Source organism: Sycon ciliatum, chromosome 11, assembly GCF_964019385.1.
Source record: "Sycon ciliatum chromosome 11, ocSycCili1.1, whole genome shotgun sequence".
NCBI lineage: Eukaryota > Metazoa > Porifera > Calcarea > Leucosolenida > Sycettidae > Sycon > Sycon ciliatum.
Window position 1 is genome coordinate 5,489,092 of NC_088653.1, and position 20,601 is coordinate 5,509,692.

At 45.9% G+C, this 20,601-nt stretch overlaps 2 protein-coding genes across 2 annotated transcripts in view; both read left to right on the forward strand.

Moving 5' to 3' along the window:
* The first annotated feature begins 2,427 nt into the window (after window positions 1-2,427).
* LOC135827023 (uncharacterized) lies at window positions 2,428-9,206 on the forward strand. Its single transcript, XM_065339543.1, has 5 exons — window positions 2,428-2,687; window positions 4,546-4,607; window positions 5,303-5,332; window positions 8,153-8,422; window positions 8,851-9,206. Exons 2-5 carry the CDS (start codon window positions 4,550-4,552, stop codon window positions 9,204-9,206), a joined length of 714 nt encoding a protein of 237 aa, XP_065195615.1. The 5' UTR covers window positions 2,428-2,687; window positions 4,546-4,549.
* Window positions 9,207-10,358: 1,152 nt separating this feature from the next.
* Window positions 10,359-20,601, forward strand: part of LOC135827299 (mucin-19-like) — a 43,784-nt gene continuing 33,541 nt past the window's right edge. Inside the window, exons 1-4 of the mRNA XM_065339827.1 lie at window positions 10,359-10,583; window positions 11,403-11,726; window positions 18,567-18,784; window positions 20,344-20,491. Of these exons, the coding sequence (XP_065195899.1) occupies window positions 10,397-10,583; window positions 11,403-11,726; window positions 18,567-18,784; window positions 20,344-20,491 (877 nt within the window). The 5' untranslated portion in view covers window positions 10,359-10,396. The remainder of the gene's footprint in view (window positions 10,584-11,402; window positions 11,727-18,566; window positions 18,785-20,343; window positions 20,492-20,601) is intronic.

Consider the following 20,601-nt stretch of genomic DNA (forward strand, 5'->3'; position numbering starts at 1 on the left):
CAAAGTTCGTGCAAAAATTCGTACACACTTTCGCAAGGACTGTCGCGAAACTTCGTTCGAATTTTCGTTTTGCAGAACCTTTCTACTGAACCTTTCTTAAGCAACATGACGGCAACTGAAACAGCAACAGAGAAAGTACGATACATGTACAGCACATTCTTGCAGGTACTACAAACAGATTGCAGATCGTATTTCTTGCTTTGGCGGCACGAAACTTTATTTGGGGCAGTGCAATCTCGGCGGTACTCACAAATAATAAATCAAACAGCCCAGACGAGTAAACAAATCCAATCATACGAATTTATTTTGCAAACTCCATTATTTATTGCATTCCGCCCAAAATCAGCACACTTTTCGTAAATGAAAGAGTCAACACAAGCAAATGATTAAAAGGGAACTGGTCAACTCACCTGTCATTGAGTAATATTCCGCGAAAGGAGGTCTCAGCAGCACGTGATTTCTCTACGTTTCACGTATAGCAGAACCTCCCCAATGTCTGCCGTGCGCGTGCACAGCACGCGGCTACCACCCGTTGGTAGATAATACCGAGCACCTTACGTAGAGACTTACGTAGCCTAAGTGAAATACCGAGCACCTTACGTAGAAACTTACGTAGCATAGCGGTGTCGTTTTTCTTGCCATGTGAACACAATAGGGAGGTTCTGCTCTACGTTTTGGGAACGCGACGCAAAGAATCACGCGAACTTTCTTCGCGTTCCCGTAACGTAAAGAAATCCTGTTCTGCTCTACGTTTCACCTAGAGAAGTCACGTGGAATGTGTACTGGGATTTTCCCCTTCCATATTTGGCAGTTTTCTGCATGCAGTGATCGATACCCAGCAAATCCGTACGCATTTTCTCTGCGTGTGCCACAACGTAGAGAACCTCATCTCCGCGTAGAAATCTGGAGCCAAAACACGCGAAGCCGTAGACTCTAACCCAGACATCTGCTCTCTACGTGATTTCTCTACGTTTCACGTACTGTAAAAGCAGAAATTTTCGGTGGTGTTTTATTTTCGGTAACTTCGGTGCCGACAATTTTTACCGAAAATAAAACGCACCGAAAATTTCGGTACTACCGGTGCTGTATACATTTAGTACTAGAACACTTACCTGGAAAACGGGTTTTACGGAAAATTTCCCTCTACCGAACCGCCGATTTTGGAGGATACCGAAAATATTACACCGCCGAAAATTTCTGCTTTTACAGTATAGCAGAACCTCCCTAGTAATAGAAAAGCTGACAGGATCGCTTTTCTATATGTAATGCACTGCACCAAGACTGGCAAGAAGAGTACATGAAAACCAGAGTGTGCAGCTAGCTATGAAGGGCAGCTGTCACGGCGGAATTCCGTGATTACATCATTCAGTGATGTAGTGCGTACAAGCAGGATTCAAGCAGGTCTCTTTCTGCACAACTGCAGCTCAGTTGTACGCACTACGCCATTTCCCGCCTCAGATCTGCGCCAAATTTGATGTAATCACGAAATTCCGCCGTGACAGACACCAAGAGTACATAAACCAGAGTGTGCAACTCGGGATGGTTCCTGTGGGAGCGTAATTCGTGCACTACGTCATTTCTGACGGCATTGTAAGCCACAGGTACGGTGAAAAGTTGCGTAACCAGTCGCGGTGGTGCAGTTCACTGAGTTTGTCCTGATTTCGTTTTTTTGAGACGGATAGCCTGGTGACTTTACTTGTCGGTGGATGTACGCAGCGTACACAGTCACACAAAACACCGAAATAGCAGAAAAGGTCCCAAGCTGCACACTCTGGTTTTCATGTACTCTTGACTGCATCCCAAACAGATCGAAAGGTCACAGCGTAGATACACACAGTTCAGAAACATGGTACCAAGAGTACATAACCCCCAGAGTGTGCAACGCCTGATCCAGCTCTGCATAGGGTCTTGGTCGAGCGGAATCGGATCTTTGCGTCATAATACCGTACACATCTGAGGGAAACCCGGGGAGTCGCGGGTACTCTTGGATCAAAAACAATGGTGCCCTGCCTCGAGACCGGCCTTGCGCTTGTGTGAAGTGTACGCATGACATCAGAAGATCCGATTCCGCTCGACCAAGACCCTACACAGAGCTGGATTTTATTTTTTTATTTTTTACACAGAGCTGGATCGGCGTTGCACACTCTGGGGGGTTATGTACTCTTGATGGTACACATAAGGAGCATTGGTATCCAATCCCCATTCATTTTTGCCAACTGTCGGATTTCACTTGCCACCACTGTACAACTGTGGCACCGGATTAGAGAGGGACGACTCGTCGACTTTACTACGTTGTACATGTACAAGCTGCAAGAGGTTCTATAACTGTACTACAGTACTACATTGTACTTGCTGCTGTACTCGTGCTTTTCATCAACCTTGCTTTTTCAGCCCATATGCAAGCAGTTCTTGGAGAAGTCAAAAGTATTCAGTTGCTAATTTATTCGTGTCCTCTTATTTCACCTATTTCGTGTTCTGTCAACGCTTCGCTGAGCCCTGAATCCTTCCTGGATCAGAATAGTGCTCGGGTGGGTGTAGCTCCCAGCACGCCACCATCCAGTTGTTCCTTCAGGCGGCTCCTCGGCTGCCGAACTTTCCAGAAAGCTGGTGAGTGACGGCCGCCCTCTACTCCCGCTGAAGATCCGAAGACCTACATGCACACTTCCTTCTCAGTCCACTCGACACAGGTAAGAGCGCATGATCTGCATTGCTACTTTCAGGACTGCCTCGGCGCAGGTGCGGGTGTGTCTACTGCATGGTTGTTGACCTGGACCCATTCCAGTCGTGCGCGGCTTTTCGAAAATGCTTCCGCATCCAAATAAGCTTGCTCCACCATCGCCCGAACTAGCTTTGGCGCGAGGAGCGGAGCCGTTCAAATTAATACAAAAAACTGCATCGGGCATAGGCCACTCGGACGCTTACAATACCAGCGGGGTAGGGTGTTAGCTTCGGAGGAATAGAACTCCAGAGATATCTTCGAATGTACAGAACAAGGAAATTTGTCCAGTACAACTTGCAAACACTTTCTTTTGGAAATGTAACATGGAAAAATGAGCTCACAAGTTATGTGGTCGATTGTGCACATGTGTCCATGTTGCAATTTCCACTTGACTCACCATCCGAGTTCTTTGGAAGTCCTAGGATTCAAGTTCGAGTTAGGGGCGTTCGTTTTTGATCTACAGGTTTGGGTAGAAAATACTTCTTTCGGTAGATGTCCATTGTTTTTTAGGGAAAGATACAAACGGGAAAAGTATGCAGAAAAAATGTCCATATATTTGGATGTTTTCTCAGTTTTGACCCATGGGACAGATCTGTATTATATTGATCTGTTTTGGAAAGCAGTGTACACTGTATACGGTAGTCGCACGATAAATGCCTCTGGGGCAATATTTTTGAATGTCCATCACAAATGGGGCACTAGTCAAGCAAGGGCACTAGTCAAGACAGGGCACTCTTTGTTCAATGCTGGTGCATTTGCGTCATCCAGCAGATAACAAAAGCAAGATAGAGCATAAAGGTTACTATCACAGCTCAAAAAAACAATGAGAGCAAGAGCTGTGATTTTGATCCTGAAACCACCAGTGCAATGACATGGACAAGAACATTAGCAAAAGAACATCAAACTTGGTTACAAGCTCGAGGGAGGGGGGGGGGGGGCACTATTCAAGAGAGGGCTTTATTGTTTCACTGGCACTTAAAAAACTTAGGAAACTGGCATCCTAACCTTTTGGTGTTTCCGGCACATAGTTGTAGATATCGTGAAAACAACAATACATCCTGCATTGTATGACCCCTTGCCACATTTGAGGCCAGAAAAGTCCAAGGATAGGGAAATAAAAATTCAACCCGTCTTCCTAAAATTAGGACCGGTATTCCATGGCAAAATGTGTGGAGAAGCAGATTCCAAACCCAGCTTTTTGAGATTTAAAATGGGGATTTAATCGTCAATCCGGCCCAAATAGGACTTTCAAAAGCCAGTGGGAACGTTTCCGATGAATGGACTGTTAGTGCATACATGTATATCCCAGCACAATTCAAAACAATGACCCGCCGCCTTTCTAGGATCTGTGGAGTACGATGGACGTCTCGCTGCTATGCTCCAATGGTCAAGCCAATCTCATCAATATTTTTGGCTTGTCCAAACTCTGTGTGTGTATGTGTTTCTCCTTGCTCTCTCTCTCTCTCTCTCTCTCTTTCTCTCTCTCTCTCTCTCTCTCTCTCTCTCTCTCTCTCTCTCTCTCTCTCTCTCTCTCTCTCTCTCTCTCTCTCTCTCTCTCTCTCTCTCTGTCTCTCTCTCTCTGTCTCTCTCTCTGTCTCTGTTTTTCTCTCTCTCTCTCTCTGTCTCTCTCTCTGTCTCTCTCTCTCTGTCTCTGTCTCTCTGTCTCTGTCTCTCTCTCTGTCTCTCTCTCTCTCTCTCTCTCTCTCTCTCTCTCCCTCTCTGTCTCTCTCTCTGTCTCTCTCTCTCTCTGTCTCTCTCTCTCTCTCTCTCTCTCTCTCTCTCTGTCTCTCTCTCTCTCTCTCTCTCTCTCTCTCTCTCGTTTCCAGCAATATGGCTCGCCGACATGGACTAACGACTGTAATTTTCCTGATGCTCACTGTCTGCACTCGTGAGTACAGCTGCTCTGTGATTTTCAGTCATTTGCTGCATTTGTTCCACATGCTAAGAGGTGCTGGTGCTGTCAGTGTGTGGGTGAGTGGGTGGGTGTGTAGGTGAGGACTTCAACGAGTAGACTCTCGGTGATAAACAGAGGAGCGCTTTGGGTTCTCTGAACTCTAGTCCCTCAGCGCATGCTGCCGGCCTTTCAGCTAAGCTGGCCGCACTGCACTCCCGATACACGTTTGTTTCAAGGGTTTGAGTAAGTTGGCTGAAATACGACAAGGAAGATACAGTGAACATCGGATAAAACGACCTTGCATAGAATGACAGATTAAGTTAAACGACACAATTCTGCTGCCCAAGTCGTTTAGTAAGTGTTTTGTGAAGGTCGGGTTTAGTGACAGATCGAATATAGTGACATTTTGTTCTCTCCCGAAGGAGTTTCGTTGCGTTGTAGATGATGACTGGATATGCATGGGAATTCTTTCACTGAAGTTCATAAACATGAGGAGCTGTTAGCCAGTTGATTGTAGGACGTCAGTACTCTCGTGCATGCAATATCATCATCGCGTGAGCCGATTGTTTAGTAACTGCTGGTGGTGTTGTTGTTGTTTATTTTACTTCGCAGATTCTAGTGAACACTATAGTGTATTGGTCCTTTTTTCTTCACTATAACGTGTATGTTCTGCTCTTCTGTATGTGCAGCCTTGTTGCTGGATGCCTCGCCAAGTATACGTAAGTATAGCGGCTAATTAGGAGTTGTCATGGAGACAGAAATAGCAATGAAAACATTTAAGGACACCTGACCTGTGTGAGTGGTGTATATTGACTGCGCAACTTGCTTTTAACCTATTCAGCGCTACTGGGCCTTGACTATGGTACTCTGCATATAAATGCTAGAAAACAGGACCAATAGCAAGTTCATAAACTCCAGGATTCTGGCAACTGTGGACCTTGACTTTTAGGGAAATGTTGACCAAGACGATGAACCACAGGGTAACAGATACAGTTCCTAAAAAAACCAGCACAACAGGAGACGCATGTTTGCCCAAAGTGCGTGAAATACGCTATTAAAATGGCTAAAATGCACGCAATTGCAGCTGATAGATCGCTCAAAAGAGAAGAAAAAAGACACGTGGTGTTCCCAGCGGGATTCGTATCCGCGACCTATAGTACAAGAGGCAAGATTGCGATCCAACTGACTAACAGTGCTTTTACACACCATGCAGTACTGTCAGGCGCCAAAGAACGGCCTGGCTAGAATTTCACCAATTTTTAAGAACGGTCTAGGGAATGTTTTGCAGATAAGAGTGGAAGCCGTAATTACTATCCTGTAAAACCAGAAAGTCTAACATGTTTGTAGGTTTGGCATGATTACGTCCAGAAAGTTTAACGATGACTACCTGGCCACCCATCTGTATGCACATCTTAAACAGTCATCTGGCGATAACGTTTTCTACAAATAACGAAAAATAATTGGTCGCTAAAACGTTAGACGTTGTGACTCGTTGGACTTTTCGGTTTTACGGTAATGTACGCTCGGACGTATAACTCTGCATAAATGTACATGTAAGGCTGTTCCATCAAATAAGAACGAAACTGCTGTGTTCGCTAAAAATAAGAACGGCCTAGGCTAGAACTAGGGGTGAAACGAGTATCTATTTTGACCAACCGATCATCATAATATTCGATCGAGTATCCGATTATTCGAGTATTTTATCAAAATTCAAAAGCACTAGATTTGCGAGTTCTCGACCAATCCGGAAGAAATTATCTGTGAACATAGAACAAAAGTCGCCAACGTCTTGTACAGAGTGTAAAGTAACGATTTTCATCAGTACTTTCATATCTCAGAACGTTACTTGCCGTGGTGATCGCATCGTCCAAGTCTTAAAATACTGACTCAAAGCCATGCATAAGGCATGCATACCAGTAGACCAGCCGTACAACAAAAGTTTTTGAAAAATACAATGCCAATACTAAAAAAATAAAAAAATATAAAGTAAACGATCGAGTGCAAAATTTCGAATACTCGCTCGTTTGAAATTTTCGAACGAATACTCGAATATTCGAATTAATCGTTTCACCCCTAGCTAGAACCCGGACCCTCCAGTTTTTCGACGCTCGACAGTACTGTGTATAGCCGGCCGCAGTCTCTTGGAGGCAAAAACACAAGGGTCTCAGTGAACACACTGTTGTTTATTTAAAACTGAACTGAAATAACGGTAACTCTAATTCAAATGTGACTATAACTGGAAAAGAAAAGAATCGTGAGCAGCAGCTTTTATACACAGGCAGACTCCGTACACTAATGTACGGGGATACGCTACTGTACAGGGATACGCTATACCCTAGACTGTGCAGTGCGAGAAATCACAATAAATTCCATGAGGTCTATAAACGCCATCCGCGCATGTGGGGGGAGGGGGTCATTTTCAGCGACGTCTATAGACATCATCAGCGTTCAATGGGTTAAGGGGTCATCCGTAAAATTAATATAGATAATTATTTAGAAACGAAAACTAGGCATTTCGGTAGCGCCTGTTCGTTTTTTCTGGGCACATCCAGAAAAAAACGAAATAAACATCGCTACTACGGAATGTTTGTATGTATTTGTTTTTCAGTTAGGGGGGGGGGGGGGAGGGTTGAAGAGAAACGACTAGTTTTCGCCTTTCCCTCAAACCAGTTGTTTCTAACCAAAAAATAATTGCCGGTACCGTAAAGTACCGTTGATCCGCCCCCCCACGCCAAGTCGCTTCTCAGCTTGTTTTTCATGGGGGGGGGGAACGGGAATTCGATCAAGGCTGTTGGGTGCAGTGTCGTACGACAATGCGGTGTTGTATCTTTCAGACGCAAACAGGTGAGGAAGGTCAAACTTGACGTACACATTCACACAGACTCTTACCCGAATGTTTGTTTGCACACTAGAAAGTGGTACAAGGTTGGCTGTATGCATATGGACATGAGTACAGAAAGACGCATAATTTCTCTACCGTATAATTCTGAAGTCGCTTCAGAAAATCGAAGGGGGGGGAATTAGAGTGGGGGCGGATCAACAGTACTTTACGGTATTTACGGATGGCCCCTCATTCATTAGGTATAGCAATGGTAGGGGTTTCCCCCAGTGCCACAGTTTTAGTCTTCGACTTGGGCCGGGTCAGGTGTGGTTTTCTGCTTGTGCCGGGTTTGGACAATTGTTTCACAGGCAAAGGCACACGGGGGTGTTTGCATTTGACCTCCAGGTTATGGTAGAAACTTCCTCTATTGGTTGCTGTGTCATACTCTTGTTTCCACCCGGAACGGTGTATTTCATTTTTCTCTAGTGGTGCTACACGCTCCGAGACTTAAAGAAGTCCGTAGACGGGTTGTTATAAATACGGTGTTCTCGTTCATACGTGACGCAATAAAGAGGTGGTCTACGCACAGAATATCGTACCATAGATATTGCAAAAATTATATTTTTGGTGTGTGTGTGTGCATGTTTGTGAGTGTGTGTGAGTGTGTGTGTGCGTGCGTGCATGTGTTTGTGTTTGTGTTCAATTTCTGACTGAACAGCGGAAATACGATGTCCGTACCACCCATCAACAATCATAAAGTATTTCTCCGTGGAGATGACTTTCGCTGATGCAACCGCTCATTGCCAGAAGTTCAATGCACATATCGCGTCTAAGGTCTCGTGCGTGCAGGACTATCTTCGGCCCACTGACAGCGTTGCCTGGTTGGCCCAGAAGAGAGGGGTGTTGCAGACTGCCAGTGACGGGAAAGCATATAATCTAGCATCTCAACCAGCGCCCAAGCTCAAGGTTGTGTGTGAAGTTGAACCGGGTAAGCCTGGTCCTTTTTTTTCCCACAGCCGAAGAACACGCACATGATTTCTGTGCGTTCACAGCCAGCTTATACGTGTGTTTTGTGCATCTACATTTGTGTGTGTGTGTGTGTGTGTGTGTGTGTGTGTGCACACGCTAGGGCAGTTCTCTTCAATGTTCGCATGGTCAGTGGGAAATAGGAGGAATTGCTTTTCATCTTTGCTTGCAGCATTTCTAGCTCCGTCTGTCCTTCCACTCTCCCACTTCCTCTGTGTCTTGCTTGCTGTCTTTCTTGCTCTCTGTTCTTGCTCTCTGTTCTTCTCTTTTTACTCACCATTTCTCCTTATTTCTCTCTCTCTCACTCTCTCTCTCTCTCTCTCTCTCTCTCTGTTTTCCAGGCCCACAGTTTCTCTGTATGTGTGAATATGTGCTATTTTCTGTGTGCAGAGGTCAGCTACACGTGTAATAAAACTAGAGCTCACATTGCCGTGTACGCCAATACCGGAACGTATACACAAGCGAAAGAACAGTGCGGACGCCTAGGCGGGCGCTTACCGGCTGGAAGTGATGAGGGCGATTGCCTGAATCACGCTCTGCATGTTGCGACGAGCACATCGCCTGCTAAAGGAGCCAGGCCCTGGATAGAAGACTTTGAGGACCAACCACTCAACGTGATTTCAGCTAGCTACACATTGCATGAGAGCAAAAGAGCAGGCCGGACCGCCAAACTATTGGCCACTGTGGCTTGTGCTTTCAATTTCAGTAAGCCGAACACATGTGTTGATCAGAATCTCTTGTTTTAGTGAATCTATGATGGGGCAGCCGTCCGAGAAGTTAAAAAAAATACTTCTGGCTCCTGCACCGCCTTACAATATCGGTACCGATGTTTGGACTAGGCTGGCTGTGCGTGCTTCTTCAGGCATGTGTACTGTCATACCATTTGACCATTAGACGCCCATCGCCGGAGGCGATGATAGCGATGCTACAGCAGAAGCATAGCAGCTTGTGCTGGGATTGCACCATTCAACAGCTCGCGAGGCTGAAGAATTGACCGCCACTATTCAGCCTCGTCTACACCACATAGCTATGAAGTGGCTTTTCTGGCCAGTGAATCCCTACTCCCTATTATACTGTCATGCACACAAACACACACACACACACACAAACATCACGCCATACTCGTGACATTCGATTGCACACATGCAGCTTCTGACCTTTTCTGCATGGTTGTCGTTCACGGAGAAATTCCGGGATTACATCATATTGGGTGTAGGCCTGAGGCGTGAAGTGGCGTAGTGCATACAAATGAGCTGTGCGCAGAAAGAGACCTGCTTGAATCCTGCCTGTATGCATTACAACGCTGAAATGACGTAACCCCGAATGTTTGCCATGACAGAGACCCATCAGATATATTTAAGCAGCATGTTTTTAGTCGGTGTGGCGTATTGAACAGTGCATTGTTGATCTATGGTTGTGTAGAATGGTGGACAGTGTATTGCTGATCTATGGTTGTGTGGGGTGTTAAACAGTGTATTGCAGATCTATGGTTTTCAATGGTTGGCATTATTGCTTGTCTGGTGTATTGCTGGTTGTATTGTTTGATACTGAACCAGTGAATATAAATACAATAGAAGAAATCACATGGAAACGAGTTATGAAGCAACTATCGACGACTGTAACAAGTTAGTGAGCAGTTTTAAATTACGATAACAGGGCACAACACTGACATGCTACTGAGACATTCCACGACCTGAGATGTTGCTCTAGCTTGAATATCTCAGTAGCCCGTCAGTATTGTGCCCTGTTATCACACTCTGTGACTGCTCATTAACCCCTTACAGGCGTGGGTAGTTGCTTCATTTCCATGGGATTACTTTTATGTTTAATGTATTGTTTGTGTGCTAATTTTTGTTCTTTTTTTGCTCCTTGCCTTCCTATCTGCCGGACAGGGGAATACTTCTGCGAGCAAGCTAATAAGGCGGGTGGTGTTACAATGGTCCACTATCCGTACCAAGCATTGGACCACCCTTTAAAGACCGACGCGTTTTGCCAGGAGAAAATAGGTCGCCGTGCCGGCACCCACGAGATGCGCTGTATTTTGGAGTTCAGAGATTTGATTTACAAAGAGACGGGCCACTTGGAAAATGGCCTGGAGTACCAGGTGTGCGTTTTCGATCCGCGTAAGTCGGCTTGTCGATCCACCCCTTTATTCAGAACTAGTGAAGATGTGTGTTTGCCGCTGCTTACCTTTTGCTGTTGAGATTCTTAGGTGATGTTTTTCCATTTTGCACTAAATGGGAAAGGATTAACTCAGACGCCATGATTTCCATGGCAACGTCGCATAACAAAAATGATCCAGATCGGACATTTCGGTAGAAATGATCTTATACGCAGTCAAGAGATGATCATTTTACCTGCCTGCGCGCAAGTGCGCAAAATATAAAAAATCCTTGTGTTGTGGTTTGTGAAACGAGTTAAAATTTGATTATAAAATTCTCGCGTGCAAAACAATGCAAAATACGGGAAACAGGTCGAGCCGCGGCTCGCAGTTTTGACCAAGAATCGTAGAGAAATCTCGTGTCGTCGTGAGCTTCGGCCTCGCTGCTCCAGCTCGAGCCGCGGTCACTATGGTAATTGTGACATTTCAAGCCGCTGATGACGAGCAGCAGAGCTGCAGTGGAACCCGGCCATTAGTGCTGTTCGCTGTTTTTTTCTTCTTTTGTCGTGAATACCCAATTTACACTGTTTATATTTCTTATCTATCTAAGCGACATCCAAAATTTCCAATAACGTGCTCGCATATGTGTTTGTGTGTCAACGTGTTTGTTCCTGCCTGTGTGGGTGGGTGTCCGTGTGTGTATATGTGTGTGCGTGTGTCTTTGCATGAGCGGGAGTTTGTGTATGTGCATGCGTGTGTGCCCATGTTTTTTGTGCGTGCGTGTCTGTGTATGTGTGAATATGCACACACGTGTTCTGTGTTTGTCCATCAACCGAGATAGGTGAGAAATTTTGTCTGGTCGCACACAGGATGCTCAAATTTTTTCCGAAGAAGTTGAGCTATGTTCAGGCAAAAGATCACTGCAAGAGAGTAATTTCCAGTGCAGCTGAAGGACCGCCACCGCATGTGTCGATTGAAGGACGGTTGGCGTCCCAATTCGAAGCGAACTGTATCTCACATAACTTTCCATTCACAGTTACTGATCACGAAAAGTCTGCCTGGATCGATGCTCGTGACCGGCATGATAAAATTCAAACCACTTCCGGTGCTTCTTACAATGAAAACGGGCCGGATCTCAATTACGTTATATGCTCTCTTTCCGTCGGTAAGTGCCATACCGTGGTTACATGTATACCCACAGCCTTATGCATGTGCACCCACACACCCACATACACACATACACACACACACACACACACACACACACACACACACACACACACACACATACTGTATACACACACATGCACACACACACATGCACGCATGCATCCACAAACACACACACTTTGGACCTTGGACACGGCTAAATATTCTGGCTTTGCAGACCCCACGGGGGGGGGGGGGGGGGGGAGGGCACGTTCGGAACAAAAGAGGCGATGGCAGAATAGGCCATATTCTCTGAAACGCCGACCGCAAATCCAAACGATGCAAATGGAGCTACGGTCTAGCCGAGTCATGGCTGCACTAGAGACGCTTCATGCCTTGGCGCAATAGCATACAGTGGTTGCAGCAGGCTCAGTGGAAGTTGCAGCGTTCGCAGGACGAGCTGTCCGTAACTGCTCACGCACGCACACACACACATGCACACACACATGCACACACATGCACACACACATCTGTCGTCGGAAATGCTTTGGGCAATGCAGGCGGTCTGCACTCTTGGGGGCTTTTATACTCTTGGTATTAGGATGATGTGAATAGGCGGTTTGGCGCATCCATGGTGTCTGTCTGTCGGTGCCCCCCCCCCCCCCCCCCCCATGAGAGAACATTTGACCGTTTCACAGCAATGTTCAGGGCAGGTGTATGTGTGCGTGTATGTGTGCGTGTATGTGTGCGTGTATGTGTGTGCTCACATGCCTGAGCTAGTTTATTATTATTATGTCTCCTTTCTTCATTTGTTTCAAAGGCAATGCGCCAGACCGACCGGAAAATATTTCCATGGGTGGGACAGCAAAAAGAAAGTGAAAAATAAAAAAGCTGAAAAACAAACGGACAAGAAATAGGGGAAAGAAGAGGAAGAAAGGAAAGAAATTCAATCCGAACTCCAACATCAAAACAATAATAAAGAATTTGATGCGACAGGCAAAGTACATCAACCAATGAAGGGAGTACCAAAGGAGATCTCTTTATCAGTCGTTATTCAAGTCTCTTGGCTATTGAACATGAAAACACAGCAGATGTGCATCTACATAATTATTATTATTATTAATATTTTAATATGGCAATAAGTAGGACGAGCTGAAGCGACATGTGGACTACTTTATTAACAATGTAAGCGATGGAGACGATGCAAGAAACAACCTAAAGGGTAAGGAAAAATACATGTAAGAAGAAAAAGGGCAATGGAAAAAATAGATGATTCGAACAAGTTTTCGTACAACACTCTTCAGGAATCACCGTTGTACTAAAGAACAAAATGAGAACAAAGGAAATAATATAGCAATCAAGGTAGGGTGACACGATACAATGACAGCACTAGAATATCGAGGTGCGATTTCTCACAAAAGTGTGCAGAAAACAAGGGTATACAAGTAAGAACTAAGCGTGACAAGTGTGTATCAGCAACAAAAAACAAAAAAGTGAGAACGAATGATAATAATATCAATAATAAACAAGAAGGTGACAAAACACATTTAGGCACAAGTGGCAACAACGTTGCCACACTACACAACAGAACATTATTTGAACAATTTTAGGGTAATAACACTATCTTTCTGGACACACAAATTCGGCTTATGAATGCGCTGACAAACAGCTTCCAAAACTTGTAACTGCAAAAGATAACCATGACGAGCACGGCACAAAACAGAAAAACAGGAATCAGAATAAGTACGACAACAGTCAGTACTAGAAACCAAATGATTGTATACTGAAGACTTGTTATTACGAGACGGACGCACACAATCTCGACTCACGCGCACACCCTCACACTCCCTCTCACCCTCACTCAGCTCACCTTCTCCCTCACTGTCCGAATCAGAACCTGCTCCGTCATCCACCGCGGTTTGACTCTCCTCCTCACTTGCATCGTCCTGCGTCTCACCTTCACCACCCACGCCAACCCTGAATGCCGTTGCCTTCACGTCAGTCGTCGTCCTTTCCGATTGTTTCCTTTGTATTTTTACCGTGAATTCATAGGTCCGGTTGTAATCTGCTGTAGATCTCCGTGGTCTGTCATTTGCTGCTTTGTTTTGTGGATTAGTTGTTGTTGTTGTTGTTGTTGGATGTGAACCTGGTGTTGTTGTTGGATGTGAAGCTGGTGTTGTTGTTGCCGCCATGGTTGTTGGTCTTTCTGTTGAATCCAGCTCTGGTTCCGGTGGGACAAATCGACCACCACGGGTGCTCCCCACCAACACAGACCTCGAAGGAGGAGGGTCAGGGGGAGGCAGAGGTGCTGTCACCACTCGAGGCACAGCCCCATGCAAAGCATCCAGAGGCAAAGACCTAGGCACACCCGAGGGCTGCACCAGTGGCGGTTCCGCACGCACCTCAAAAGAGCTGCCAAGCTCCAGCCCGTCCAACACAGATGTCAGAGTCGTGGACCGTGCGAAACGTATTTGTTCGCCCAGTAAGCTGCAGGCCGAGCTCGATTTCCTTCGATCTGTTTTCTTGAAGAATGGCTACCCAGAATTCTTGTTGCGTAAGTTTCTGTCCATGGAGCAGAAACCGAAATCGGTGCTGATTGGTCCACCTCGCTGTCCCGTCTATCTATGTTTGCCATGGAAGGGGCAGGAATCGATCAAAGTGTGTCACGCAGTCAAGTCTATCGTCCGTCGTACTTATTATGCAGTACATTTTGTGCCAGTCTTCACAACAATGCGTGCGTTCACGGTGCGGAAGGACGTCCTACCAACCCTCCACCTCAGTCATGTTATCTACAACTTCGAATGCCGACATTGTGCTAGTCGGTATGTTGGTAGGACTGTTCAGCACCTGAACGCACGTATCAAACAACACACTCCACTTCACATCCTTCCACCCAGTGCGCAATCTGAGAGGCCCAAACGCGGGAGGCCTAGGAAAAACCCATCACCTAGACGGCAGGATAGTTCCCTGCCGCTGTCTGCCGCTCCCCCTCTGACATCTGTGTTGGACGGGCTGGAGCTTGGCAGCTCTTTGGAGGTGCGTGCGGAACCGCCACTGGTGCAGCCCTCGGGTGTGCCTAGGTCTTTGCCTCTGGATGCTTTGCATGGGGCTGTGCCTCGAGTGGTGACAGCACCTCTGCCTCCCCCTGACCCTCCTCCTTCGAGGTCTGTGTTGGTGGGGAGCACCCGTGGTGGTCGATTTGTCCCACCGGAACCAGAGCTGGATTCAACAGAAAGACCAACAACCATGGCGGCAACAACAACACCAGCTTCACATCCAACAACAACACCAGGTTCACATCCAACAACAACAACAACAACAACTAATCCACAAAACAAAGCAGCAAATGACAGACCACGGAGATCTACAGCAGATTACAACCGGACCTATGAATTCACAGTAAAAATACAAAGGAAACAATCGGAAAGGACGACGACTGACGTGAAGGCAACGGCATTCAGGGTTGGCGTGGGTGGTGAAGGTGAGACGCAGGACGATGCAAGTGAGGAGGAGAGTCAAACCGCGGTGGATGACGGAGCAGGTTCTGATTCGGACAGTGAGGGAGAAGGTGAGCTGAGTGAGGGTGAGAGGGAGTGTGAGGGTGTGCGCGTGAGTCGAGATTGTGTGCGTCCGTCTCGTAATAACAAGTCTTCAGTATACAATCATTTGGTTTCTAGTACTGACTGTTGTCGTACTTATTCTGATTCCTGTTTTTCTGTTTTGTGCCGTGCTCGTCATGGTTATCTTTTGCAGTTACAAGTTTTGGAAGCTGTTTGTCAGCGCATTCATAAGCCGAATTTGTGTGTCCAGAAAGATAGTGTTATTACCCTAAAATTGTTCAAATAATGTTCTGTTGTGTAGTGTGGCAACGTTGTTGCCACTTGTGCCTAAATGTGTTTTGTCACCTTCTTGTTTATTATTGTTATTATTATCATTCGTTCTCACTTTTTTGTTTTTTGTTGCTGATACACACTTGTCACGCTTAGTTCTTACTTGTATACCCTTGTTTTCTGCACACTTTTGTGAGAAATCGCACCTCGATATTCTAGTGCTGTCATTGTATCGTGTCACCCTACCTTGATTGCTATATTATTTCCTTTGTTCTCATTTTGTTCTTTAGTACAACGGTGATTCCTGAAGAGTGTTGTACGAAAACTTGTTCGAATCATCTATTTTTTCCATTGCCCTTTTTCTTCTTACATGTATTTTTCCTTACCCTTTAGGTTGTTTCTTGCATCGTCTCCATCGCTTACATTGTTAATAAAGTAGTCCACATGTCGCTTCAGCTCGTCCTACTTATTGCCATATTAAAATTATTGTCTCCTCGTCGAATTTTTAAATTATTAATATTATTATTATTTTCACTAGTTTGAGGGAAAGAGACAAACGGGAAAAGTCTGAAGAAAAAATTGACTGTCACCACCAGGACTCGAACCAGGGACCCTCGCTTGTAGCTAGCGATGCTCTAACCACTGAGCTATGGTGTAGCCGTTATTATTATTATGACGACTACACCATAGCTGTCTCGTTCCCTCAAACTAGTGAAGATTTTATGACTTGGGGCTCCCCGCGTGCTAGAGTGTACGTAACGTGTGTGGGTACAGTGAGGGCTGCGTCCCACCCGCCTGTGCGGATTCACAGGAAGTGTGAGTTACGAAGTCTGAGGAAAATGTTGAACAGTCTCTGCTGGGATGTCGACTACACCATAGCTCAGTGGTTAGAGCATCGCTAGCTACAAGCGAGGGTCCCTGATTCGAGTTCTGGTGTTAACAGTCAATTTTTTCTTAAGACTTTCCCCATTTGTCTCTTTCCCTCAAACTAGTGAAGATTATTATTATTATTTGAAACTCGGAAACGAGAGAGCTTGGAAGCTCAGGGCCCTGCGCTATGCTTTGTTGCCTAGCTCATCGTGCATGTTGTTAGAACTGATGGAAATGCTTTTTCCTTTGATTAGCTACATCATTGTATTGCAAAAACGTTTCAATGAGATACTGAAGTAACGTCTTCTGCATAGCTATGGGACCGGCGCTGACGCTGCCGATCACGGGCGTTCTGGAGTCGACGGGATGTCTGTCCTGACGTTTCCTGGGACCGGCGCTGACTCTGCCGATCACGGGCGTTCTTCTTCTTCTTATTATTATACTGACGGCAACTAACATCCATTCTGATTGCATTTACTCGTCTCCCTACTTCGTATTTCTTCCCAGAAAATCTCCCCATACAGCAGGGAGTCGTTTAAATAATATGACTCCCTACTATACATCTACATGACTGGATATACGCTATAATCATTATGCTATCGGCCTACATGCGATTCCCGGGCTGGTCGACAGGCGGCCCAGCCAGGCTGCTAGTGGGATCTCGGCCTCGCACACAAATCCACACAAAATGTTACTGCACTGAATGCATTCCCCCCGATACACTTCGCATATACAGTCGTCCCTCTCTAATCCGGCACTTTATAATCCAGCACCCTCGATAAACCAGCACAATTTTCAGTAGCCAAATGTCCTCTTCATGCACATTGCAGCAGTAGATCAGATTTGTTAATCCAGCACCCTCCCTAATCCAGCAGATTTCCGTGGCACAAATGGTGCCGGATTATGGAGGGACCACTGTATACTCATTCTCTTGATGGTACGGGATAGCGCCAGGCATGGCGATGGCACAGAAAACAAAACTATTGTGGCCAGCTGTCTTTGCTGGTACGGTACAGTACGGGACAGATACGGGATAGCGCCAGGCGTGGCACAAACAAACAAACAAACACCAAATTAAAGCTGTGTGGACCCTGGCTAGCGCCAGACGTTACTTAAGTAACGTCTGCATAGCTACGGGAATAAATGTATATAAAATAATGTTACAGTGATGGAGAGTTACTCTTAACTCGTATCCATTATGTCCTTTTCTCTTCTACATTATTATTATTATTATTATTATTATTAGGCCACACGTTTTTTTCCATGTTTCTCGTCACCTGAAAATCTAAGGGTGCGTTCTTAAATCCTCTCGGAAAAGTTGGAGACTCTCCGAAAAGTTCGAGAGCTGTTCTTATATCCTCTCCGAATTTTAGGAGGCTCTCCAAAGCTCTCCAAGCTCTCCAAGCTTCAGAGGTGGTTGAAACTTGGAGATTCCCGCGGTTTGGGGTCAGCGCATGCGAACTAGGCTAAAGGCCACGTGTTGATCATGAGTGTACGCATTTCCCTTTTCACATACGCACAGCGCATACTATATTCGTGGCACTCAAGATCGCGGCCCCTTTGGCGCTTCATTTTGCTTGACATCTGCAAAATATCTCCGAATTCTTCGAGACCCGTTCTTGAAGAATCCCAGTTTCTTCGACTTCTCTTTTCTTCTTCTCCTAGAAGTTAGAGAATTTAAGAACGCACCCTAAAAACGTATGCGAGAGGTGGAAAAAAATAAAAAAAATTACCGAAAAATAAAAAAAGTTTATTAGGCCTGTGTTCACACTAAAATCCACCAATACACCATGCAAAATAGCATCAAGAGTTCATGGGGGTTATGAACTCTTGAGTTAGCAACTAGTATGTGGTATAGGAGCTTCTGTCACAATCTGTGCATGTGCAGCTAGATTGCGCACAATAATTGGTGACCTCGCATCATGTGTCGCGCAGGCCAGGCCACATTATGTACATGTGCATGAGTGTGCTGGTTCCCACAGTATCTATATTTTCTTTTCCTTTCTACATTATTAATATTATTAATTTTACCTCTCCGCGTGTTGCATCATGGTGTGTTACTACAAAAATCAACAAATCAACATAATACACATCCACTCCTAACATTTGCTCAGGCCGCTCAACGAGCTTGTTTGTGTTGTCGTTTTTTCTTTCAGAGTACCATGCTAATTCAGCTTATCACTTTGATGGGATGGATCTGGTCGTTGCGCCCTACTTCCTTTCCAGCACACACTATGCCACCAGCCACGTCTGCCCCATAGGCACCGAGCATATCACTCACACCACAATTACGCAATATCAGCGGGCTGTGGAGACCTCAAATCTTCGCCATGTCTCATTTGTGTATGACACCTCCGGTGTAGTTCAACAAGAAGTAAGGAAAATATCCCAAACTTAGTTACTGCATGGAGTCAATTGACCCGTCCGGAATTGGTGAAGCCTTTACCATTTGCAGCCTTACATTCAGATTTCGATTACCAACCGTCAATGACTTCTGTGTGCAGTGTTTCGCAGCATCAAGCTGGGACTTTCCCTGCGTGATAGCTGGGACCAAGAGTACATAACCAAGAGTGCAACTCGACGATCCCCCAGCCCGCGGCGGAATTTTTTTTATGACATCAGTCTTTGGCGGCGGTTTGGCTCGCTGATGCCATCATGCGTAGCCAGAGATCAAAGTACAAGTGATTTGTACATTACAGCTATGGTAGTCGAAGCAGAACATGAACAACGGACGATAGATCGTTGTGTACGTGTCTTGAACCTGACCAACTCTCACCGTATCTACAAAACAAGCGCGGGAAAGCATACCCTCTTCATCATGCTTCTGCCAAAGAATGACGCAATAATCAAATTCCGCCGTGGGTGAACCCATTGCAGCTCAAGATAGGAGTTGAACACTCTTGGTTATGTACTCTAGCTGGGACCTCTGGATATCTGGGACTTTCCCTGTGGGTAGCTGGGACTTTCCCAGTGGGTAGCTGGGACTTTCCCTGTGGGTAGCTGGGACTTTCCCTGTGGGTAGCTGGGACTTACCCTGTGGATATCTGGGACTTACCCTGTGGATATCTGGGACTTTCCCCGTTGGTAGCTGGGACTTTCCTTGTGGGTAGCTGGGACTTTCCCTGTGGGTAGCTGGGACTTACCCTCTGGATATCTGGGACTTACCCTGTGGGTAGCTGGGACTTTCCCTGTGGGTAGCTGGGACTTTGCCCGTGGGTAGCTGGGACTTTGCCCGTGGGTAGCTGGGACTTTCCCTGTGGGTAGCTGGGACTTTGCCCGTGGGTAGCTGGGACTTTGCCCGTGGGTAGCTGGGACTTTCCCTGTGGGTAGCTGGGACTTTCCCTGTGGGTAGCTGGGATATAAAGGCACAGGATGCCAGAGCACTTCGCGAAATGTTTTCTGAATGCCTTCCGAGGTTCTTAGCTTCTGTTTGAAATGTGCCAAAGGACAAAATCACAATTCTCTGTGAAGATTCTGGCCTTTTGACAAACTCCATTTTGAACTGAGTGGCCTACAGTCACCAGAGACTGGTCTAGTTAGGATGTACAACGAACGCATTGAGGTCATGGGTCCAAGTAACACCTTCAGGCTGGATGGTGTTTAAACTTCAGACAACTCTCGAAGACACGCGCTTTCAGATCTGACACCCTCATCATGAGAGACCTTTACACTTTTCCTAGCTTCAACACGGTGCTGGATTTGAGCATGCTGACATGCATATCTCGTTTTCCGATTCCCGTACCTGTAAAACTGTGCAAGTGCCAAGGTGATGTAGTCTTGACTACCGTATATCCTCTATTATAAGCACAGGTCTCCATGACTGCTGGGTTGAATCTTGTCTCTGTGGATTGCTCAAACATAGCTTATTGTGTTCGCCCTGCAACTGCTGGCTCTAATCATCTGCTTGAATATTGTCTCTGTGGATTGCTGCAGCGAACAATGTACCTGTTCAGCGGACCGCGGAGATGCTCTTGTGGCCCTAATCATGTCGTACAGGCACGGTATTGGGTGAAATACGTGCTAAAGAATTATGACTGGTACCTGCTCTGCAACGGCGAACAACCGGCTTTGCTTTGCGGCAGTAAGTTTGCTCCCCTCCCCCCTCCCCCTGATTGGGTAGTGACAGACCAATCATCTACAGTTCATTTCAAAACTATAGACGCGTAGGGTTTTTAAATATGAGCCTGGATA

Excerpts from the sequence above, each read along its gene's own strand:
- LOC135827023 (XM_065339543.1), top strand. The coding sequence starts at position 4,550 with ATGGCTCGCCGACATGGACTAACGACTGTAATTTTCCTGATGCTCACT. Across the intron at positions 5,333-8,152 it reads GGATGCCTCGCCAAGTATAC|CGGAAATACGATGTCCGTAC; the intron begins GTAAGTATAGCG and ends CTGACTGAACAG. Across the intron at positions 8,423-8,850 it reads TGTGTGTGAAGTTGAACCGG|AGGTCAGCTACACGTGTAAT; the intron begins GTAAGCCTGGTC and ends TTCTGTGTGCAG.